Source organism: Branchiostoma belcheri, unplaced genomic scaffold, assembly GCF_001625305.1.
Source record: "Branchiostoma belcheri isolate BF01 breed outbred unplaced genomic scaffold, Haploidv18h27 scaffold172, whole genome shotgun sequence".
NCBI classification, from domain to species: Eukaryota; Metazoa; Chordata; class Leptocardii; order Amphioxiformes; family Branchiostomatidae; genus Branchiostoma; species Branchiostoma belcheri.
In genome coordinates this window covers 287,187-296,180 of record NW_017803180.1, presented here as the reverse complement: position 1 = coordinate 296,180, position 8,994 = coordinate 287,187, and the positions used below count along the sequence as shown (strand labels likewise).

Genomic DNA, 8,994 nt, shown 5'->3' with positions numbered 1-8,994 from the left:
ACATCCAGGTAATACAGTACGCCAAAAAGCAGTTACTCAAGCAACTGGATATGATTTTGGAAAATCATTTAAAAAAAAAAAAAGATTTTCCAAAATCATATCCAGTTGCTTGAGTAACTGCTTTTTGGCGTTATTGTAAATAGTTTGTGTTTCTATATTTCATTGTTTAGGCCAATTTTCCTTGGACACTCTTTTGCAATATAAAGAGAGGTGGAAGAGGGGAGCGAAAGAAGAGGATTTGGATGACAGGTCTCCCTCGAAGAAAAGGAAAATAACTGGATTTGAAGAGATTAGGAAAGACACACATAAATGGTTACTGTAAATAGGTTGTAAATAGACAAGATGCTATGTTTATATTTTTCATTATTTAGGCCACAATATTTTTTGCCTTGTTCATATTTTGTTTGAATGTGAGAAATATAAGCAAAGTTATTGTGGCCTTAATTTGGTTTTTTTTTACAGAACTTGTTTGCTGAAGAACAAAAAAATACACTCTTTGCTATTGTAGAGTTTGTTAATAGCTAGCTTGGTTTTGTCCATACTTTAACACCAAAAAGTAAAATGTTGAGTGGAATAAAGTTGACCTGAAAAGTTTCTAAAAACAGATTAGTAGTTATATGTCTACTAGTAGGTAGCTGTCAGAGTTTACTGTTTTACATCAAAAAGAAAATATTAGATGTACATTAAAAACTAGCCAGCCTACTTAACAGAAAAAATGGTGCAATATCTGTACAATGTATTAACATGCGTAGCCTGACTAAATTATTTAAAAATCCCAAATCTTGTTGCTAATAAAGTATCAATCTCACAAGCTTCTTTGATCCGTTTACTTGTTGTTTTTTTAATAAACAGAGATTTGAGGCATTGAAATCTACTTAGACTTAAGCTAAGGGGCTCCCATGTTGTTAGAGTATAGATGAGATATACTTACACTTATCTTCCTTTATTGATGTACTAACAATTGGCTTACATGTAGTGCATGTACTTCTTTACACACAACAAGAACAGAATCACTTGCCGACATTTCTGTGGCCGTCTGTCCTCGAGGCAGTACCAACCTGTAGTACTCCATACTACAGCTAGGTGTCGCTGCTGCATGGTGAATAATTCTGTCCCAAATAGTTATACGTACCCCTCATCACAGTTATTTTTTCCAACATACAATTGTGTATGCTAGTATGCCATGGGTATAGGTCCACACTTATAAGTTATATGTGTGTATTTGCAGAAAGTATTTCAGAATTGCAGAATTACAAAATTTTGACATTCTGCAATATTGCAGAACAGTAAAAAACTAGAGAAGTAACATTTGCAAATCAAATGCATAATGTTTACCTTCGGACATGGTCTGCCCTGTTAATTTTTACTCAAACACATTCACATACATGTACTACTAGTATATGGTGACAGGAGCAGAGCAGACCATGAAATTGCAACATTATGTAACCCAACACCAGTCACTCACCATGGTGGCAAACGTCAACAACCAGGTCAGAGGAAGTGTTTGGAACAGAAGAGGAAGAAACTGAGTAAAAATGTTATGTTTTTCTTCGGTAAACATAAAAAGTTTTTTGACCACTGCACAAGGCAGGATTTGCTGGCCTGTTTTCAGATACTTGTTAGACACCTGCTAAGACTCCTTGGACCCTGACACTGCGACAGTCTCTCTGTCTCCCAAGACCACGAAGCCGTGTTTACTGATCCTTAAGTAAAGGTCAAACTCCTTAGACGCGAGTGCCGCGCCCCACGCCGCCTGGAGCGCTAGCGCGGGCAGCATCCGCCACAGGATCGGTCGGCTCGTTCTTACCCAGAATTCCCAGAAGTCGCGTATGCTCCCTTTCGGCAGGACGGCCGTGTAATACCTGCAGGGACAGAGAGGAGAGAAGTTGGGATTTTTACTCACAAATATAAAATGAAGTCTGAAGTCGCCTCTGTCTTTCCTTACTGTTTCTCCTTACTTTGTTGGAGTCAACCTACTTCAGGGGTTGAAATAGTGGGTACATAATAATTTATGCACCTAAAATTGGAGCTGTGCACCTATTTTTTGACAGTGGGTACACTGCACTGGTACACATAAATATTTTTGTAAGTTACCTATAGTAAAAGTAGAATACACTGTACTTCCAACAATAGTAGGCATTCGTCGGTCTTAAAAGACCATGAAGTACTTCATCTACATCTACACCCTATACTTTTTCTTATTTTTGCGTTCCAACAATGGTGTGTCAAGAATAAGTTTAAATTCGTGACTCTGTCCATCCCTGAAGTTATTTATAGTAGTGACAGCAAAGGGTCTCCATGTACCTTTTGGCCAGGCCGCCGGCCATGGGGATTGCCAGACAGACTGGGTTCACAAAGCCAACCAGTGTCAGTGGTAGTGGTTGTAAGTGTTAAGTGGTAATACATTTTGTAAGTGTGTAGGTGGTAGTAAGTGTGTAAGAGTGCCTACCTTTTGGTCAGGCTGCCGATCACTAGACAGACTGGGTTCACAAAGCCAGCCAGTGTCAGTGGTCGTAAGTGTGTAAGTGGTAGAAAGTGACTGTGTAAGTGGTAGTAGGTGTGTAAGAGTGCCTACCTTTTGGCCAGGCCACCGGCCATGGGGATAGCCAGACAGACCGGGTTCACAAAGCCGGCCAGCACGTTTATACTCGCTCCTCGAACCTGAGCACAAACTGGGCAGTTCAGGTTCCCTGGGGGGTAAAACATATATAATATATTAACATGCCTGTAGCCAGGATTTTGAAGGGGGGGGTTCTTCCCACTGCTTGAGGGACCAGTGAGCGCCGTAGGCACAACGTTCCTAGGGGGGTCCAGGGGCATGTTCCCCCGTGAAATTTTGAAAAATGAACCTTCTGAAATGGCATTTCAGAAAAAACAGAGATAACTTTTTTTAATGACCAAGTGGGCAATTTTCCTACGATTCCAGCCTCACTGGTGCCAGGAATCAGTCCATCTTTTAAAGAAAAATTTTGGACCTTTAGGTTCCGGGTCGGAGTTTAATTCTGACCAGGGTTCCAAATAGTGCGCAGTAAATCGCCAGATCTGCGAGGTTGTCACGCTAGGTTTGGCTCCCCATAGCTCGGCGATCGCTGTAGATTTTCAACTAGGTTTTGAATTGATCAAAAAGCCTTGGGATTGTAGTGTTTTTCGGCGCGGTGAAGTTGGCCGGCCAGCGAAGCTTTTTTGGTATTAGTCCGCGAGCAAGGGTGATGCGGTTTGTCGCCTGATGACCCAAATAGCTCCGTTCTATGTGGAATTTCTAGGGGTTCGCGTCACCGGATTTTGTGAAAAACTTATCGCAACAACCTATATTTTTTTTCTGTTTTTCAGAAACAGAAAGTAGTAAGCTATTTCAGCATATAAGCCGTTAGCCTGGGAAAATTCGTTTTTCCAAGCAGGTCCGTTGAAAAAACTGCAAAAAAACTACATTTTTCGTATCCAAAATTACAGTTTCTACCCAAATTATAGAGTCGACGGACAATAACCAAAATTGTATCGGAAGCCGGCTGGAAACCTCCGTTGACTGATGTAATGAGAATTTTCCCAGCGTACTTTTTTTGGCGGAGTTATAGCCCTTCGGTCTGAGGGTGTCCGCCGGATCCAAAATCGTGAAAAAAACTCCGGTCCGAGACCTTTAGCATGGACCTACGAGCATGGACTGTGCCATTGTTCCAGCGGGGGTGCTAAACGTTACCTGCCAGCATGGACTGTGCCACAGCTACAACGGGGGTGTGTGGACTGTGCCACAGTTCCAGCAGGGGTGTTACCCACCTGCGAGCATATGGACTATGCCATTGTTACAGCGGGTGTGTGTGTGTGGGTGGACTGTGCCACTGTTCCAGCGGAGGTGTTACCCACCTGCGAGCATGGACTGTGCCACTGTTACAGTAGGGGTGTGCGGACTGTGCCATTGTTCCAGCGGGGGTGTTACCCACCTGCGAGCATGGACTGTGCCACTGTTACAGTAGGGGTGTGCGGACTGTGCCATTGTTCCAGCGGGGGTGTTACCCACCTGCGAGCATGGACTGTGCCACTGTTCCAGTGGGGGTGTTATCCACCTGCGAGCATGGACTGTGCCATTGTTACAGCGGGGGGTGTGGACTGTGGCACTGTTACAGCGAGGGTGTTACCCACCTGCGAGCATGGACTGTGCCACTGTTAGTGGGGGTGTTATCCACCTGCGAGCATGGACTGTGCCACTGTTCCAGTGGGGGTGTTATCCACCTGCGAGCATGGACTGTGCCATTGTTACAGCGGGGGTGTGTGGACTGTGGCACTGTTACAGCGGGGGTGTTACCCACCTGCGAGCATGGACTGTGCGACGAAGGCCTGCCACGCGCCGGTTGCCGTGACGGCAGGGATGAGGAACATGGGAAGTGCGGACAGGAGCCGGGCCTGCGTCACGTCCAGCACCCGCCGGAACATGCTGTTGGCGATGAGGCCGACAAACCCTGCGTTCACACCCACTGTCGTCACTCCACTAGTGAAGGGCCATCTGCAGGGGTTAGAAGCAATAGTGGTACATGTGTACATGTTTGTCATCACCAGTAGGGCTGAACAAAAACTGTTGCCGTATGTTAAAAGTTCCTCTGTGTTGGTAGAAGTTATTATGGAGAGTTTAAACTGTAATTTCCAACACTAGAGCTTTCGACCAGTCACTCTGGTCTTCCTCAGTAGACTGACCCAGTCGAGGCTTGTCATGTGGCTTCTTTGAGGTTATATCAGGGCCCATTACCCTTCACTGAACCGCAACGGGGGCCGATATCGTCTACCAGATACCTTTGACCCAGTGTTGACATTAAAAGAAGCCATGTGACAAGCCCCACTGGGTCAGTCTACTGAGGAAGACCAGAGTGACTGGTCAAAAGCTCTAGGTGAGAGAACCTTTTTGTGCAGGACCAAAAGTTTTAACTTCAAACAATACTGTAGCCTAATAAGAAAAGTTTGAATCTTTACTTCTGGATAAAATAAGAAAATAATGTCAGACGTTTCAGACGCCGTCCGGCATCTTTCATCAGTGAAATATTCAAAATTGTCTGAAACGTCTGACATTATTTTCTTATTTTATCCAGAAGTAAAGATTCAAACTTTTCTTATTAGTATTATCCTGGATGATTAATCTTCACAAACGTAATACTGTAGCCTGTTTGTCATCACCAGTAGGATTCATATTGCATGAGCAGCAGTCCCAGGACTGTTCCTTCAGGACTAATCTCCAAGAAGATATTTTGTTCTGAACACCTAAACTAGTGCTGCGTACCGGTTCACTGGACTTGGATCCAGACTTGTAAGAATGTTTAGGTTTAAGCAAATGAAAAAACTAAAAGTCAAGAACCGAGTTCAGACTTATTACCATAAAAGACCATTTCACATACCCCTTTTCTTTCCAAACCACCTAAAACCTTCCGTAGATTGCAAAATCTTTGCTGCAAAATGAAGAAAACATTGCCATTGGGCATTGTCAAGTACCGGCCTGCATGTTACATTGTTGTGGCCAAAGTTTCACCCAGACAACATTGCAAGGTTGCCAACATGTAATTTTGTATATGCCATGGGTTCAGGTCCAGACTTGCAAGTCCGGAACTGAACCTAAACCTCTGGACTTGAATCTTTCCACCTGAACCTAAATGTGGGTTTAGGTATGCATCACTAACCTAAACTATAACTTAACCCACCTTTTCTCCTTGGGAATCTGCTGTAAGGCCTGGTACTGCAGTCTGATCAGCTCAGCCTCTGTCAGTTCCACTGTCCGCACCACACCCGTGTTGCCAGGGGCAACCAGAGCCTTATCACCGGGGGCAACCTCCTCTGCCATCTCTGCGTGACCTCCGTGTGACCTCCCTGTGACCTCTGTCTGACCTCTGTGTACCTCCTACTGAACTCTTGCTGTACAAAATATATATCAATGGTTTATTTCAATAACATAATGTCACAAAACATTGCAGCCAAAACGGCTGAATTGCGTCAGGACAATTACAATAGTTCTAATAGACGCGATTAAAAATATTCACATATAATAAACCGATTTAAAATGTTATGTACAGAATTTAAAAGAATTGTTACTGCGACAAGTAAAAACATTACAGCATATCCATACGAAATTGTCAACAGGAAATAGAAATGGCACTATAATAACAGGCACTATAATGTCTCCCTGATTCAAAAGTTCGACCATGTACGGTAGTGCAAAATTCAACAGAACATGGTCTGTACAGAAGAACTCAGAAGCAAACGGCGCAGAAACTAGCCCAGAGGCGAGTAGATCGATTTTATCGGGGACTCCATTTAATAGGAAAATACATTAAAGAATGTTTCGATCTTAGAGAGCACATGTTAGAGAATAGTTAACCTTTATTGTTACATCATACATATACTCTGTACGTAAGATAACGTTATCCACACATGTATTTAGCTTTGTTTAGATCTTTAGTTAAGTTGTAGAAGACCATACAAAAGTGTCTGTACTTTTTTGTTGTGTCAATAAAGAATCTCTATCATTTAATCGGCCCAGTCGTATAACGGTTTTAACGTGATGGTATAGACTATAGTAGCAAAAGTTTCTGAGATTCTCACCATAAATTATGCAAGGCAAAACCGCGACGACTGTTGCAGGGCTTCTCTTGCATGCAGTTTTTGTTGTTGTCCTTGTTTAACGTCTATTATGTCGCCAGACGTGGTCTCTAGGTGCTCAGTTTTACGCCTGCTTCAGTTCAGAGTCAGTATGTCTGTCTAGGTATTAACACTTGGTGCCTCGTGCTTGTGTGAAGCTGGGAGTGTTTCTAGGAGAGCACGTCGAATCGGCGCGTACTCTCGATGTTTTTTATAGCAAGAGAAGCCCTGCAACAGTCGCCGCGGCTAGCTATTTAAGGAGACTACAACTACAACGTACAAAAGATCATATAAAACATAAGTTCGACCTACCCCTGATGCCAACGATTTCCAAGTCGTTTCTGGGACAAAATGCGAGCTCGAATCTCACCTTCACCGGCCGAAATCTGCACACATGGCCGCCATGTTGAGCTCTGACCTTTCACCTCCAGTGGACGAAACCATTTTCCCCACAAGGGGGGATGTGCTAGGTTTTACTTATAAGTATAACACACTACTCTCCAAGCAGAGGTTTAAGCTTCGGCTTCTTATGTTTACTGAAGGGAAACATGTTGTTTTTGCTCTGTTTCCTTTTCCGTTCCAAACACTGACCTGGTCAATGACCTGAACCAGACCGTCTGTCACCATGGTAACTGGTGTTGGGTTACATCATGTTGCAATTTTATAGCAGGAGGGATTTAGACTCCTGTCAGCATATAACTTTATGTGAATAAGTTTGAGTAAAGAATTAACAGAGCAGACCATATGCGAAGGTAAACATTATGCTTTTGCTTTGCAAATGTTACCTTTCTGTTTTTTGACGTTTTAAACGTTATTATCATACTTTCTGTTTAGTACCGGAATCTCTTTTCGCCACTTTCCCAGTCTGCACAGGGGGCATCCTGGCAACGCGAAAATGTACCTTTTTCCAGTGCCGACTTATAACTCTTAAAAGCAGCAATTCGGAACTTAGAGTAAATATTGCCCAATGAATGCAGTAGAAAATGAAATACATTTTATAAGCCGGTGTTCTCACAGCTTATTTCAAACAGTTGCCACAAGCACCCCATCCTTTTCAGCCTGGGTGCCATCCTCCGTAGTGTTCGCCCGCTCCCTAATGTTGTAGGATTCGCCCGCTCCCTAATGTTCACGGTAGTGTTCGCCCGCTCCCTAATGTTGTAGTGTTCGCCCGCTCCCTAATGTTGTACCGGGATTCGCCTGCTCCCTAATGTTGTAGGATTCGCCCGCTCCCAAATGTTGTAGGATTCGCCCGCTCCCTAATGTTGTACCGGGATTCGCCCGCTCCCTAATGTTGTAGGATTCTCCCGCTCCCTAATGTTGTACCGGGATTCGCCCGCTCCCTAATGTTGTAGGATTCGCCCGCTCCCTAATGTTGTACCGGGATTCGCCCGCTCCCTAATGTTGTACCGGGATTCGCCCGCTCCCTAATGTTGTAGGATTCGCCCGCTCCCTAATGTTGTAGGATTCGCCCGCTCCCTAATGTTGTATCAGTTTATATGCTTCATGACGAATTTACCGACAAAGCATTATACCGTAGAATTAAGGCGGCTGACTACGACTAACGGTAAATTGAAATGGCCCACAAGTCAAAACGCCTGACGGAAAAAGCCATACAGACCTAGCCTTATAGAACTGGGGGTTTGGTGGTCTTCGGCTGTTTCCTAGTTCTAAAAACGGGGGTAATTCAACCAGGCCGGCTATGTTGTCTATATGCAATCAGAAAATAGAGCATATAGAAGCTTCCAAAGACCCTGAAGACCCCCCAAACCCCAGTTTTTGGCATGCTATGGAGGCTAGCTATGCTGTCTATATGCAATCAGAAAATAGCACATAAAAGCTCCCAAAGACCCTGAAGACCCCCAAAACCCCAGTTTTTGGCATGCTATGGAGGCTAGCTATGTTGTCTATGTGCAATCAGAAAATAGCGCATAAAGGCTCCCAAAGACCCTGAAGACCCCCCAAACCTCCAGTTTTTGGCATGCTATGGAGGCTAGCTATGCTGTCTATATGCAATCAGAAAATAGCACATAAAAGCTCCCAAAGACCCTGAAGACCCCCAAAACCCCAGTTTTTGGCATGCTATGGACTTATGGTTTTTATTGTCCAAACAGTACCCGTGCAGTCGCAGCCTTTATACGGCTGAATTGATGCAGGGTGTCACATAATAATCAAGACAAATCACAACAATTACAACATTCAAATAATACAAATGATACACATATTTGTTCCACAATTATTTTGTGGAATTGTCGCAAGGGTCTGTGCGGATGCCATTCGGCGCCACAAGGTGACCTCAATACGGCTTTCCCCAACCGAAGTTAGGTTCCTCACTCCACACCTGGGTGGAGTGAGGAAATTCGTGTAAAGTGCCTTTCCCAAGGGCAC

At 44.0% G+C, this 8,994-nt stretch overlaps 1 protein-coding gene across 1 annotated transcript; it reads right to left on the bottom strand.

Annotated features, from left to right (window-relative positions):
* Positions 1-1,530: 1,530 nt before the first annotated feature.
* On the bottom strand, positions 1,531-7,040 carry LOC109466944 (transmembrane protein 126A-like). Its single transcript, XM_019764817.1, has 5 exons — positions 6,980-7,040; positions 5,676-5,886; positions 4,302-4,495; positions 2,576-2,690; positions 1,531-1,862 (listed from the first exon to the last, which is right to left on the bottom strand). Exons 2-5 carry the CDS (start codon positions 5,813-5,815, stop codon positions 1,631-1,633), a joined length of 681 nt encoding a protein of 226 aa, XP_019620376.1. The 5' UTR covers positions 5,816-5,886; positions 6,980-7,040; the 3' UTR covers positions 1,531-1,630.
* Positions 7,041-8,994: the final 1,954 nt, after the last annotated feature.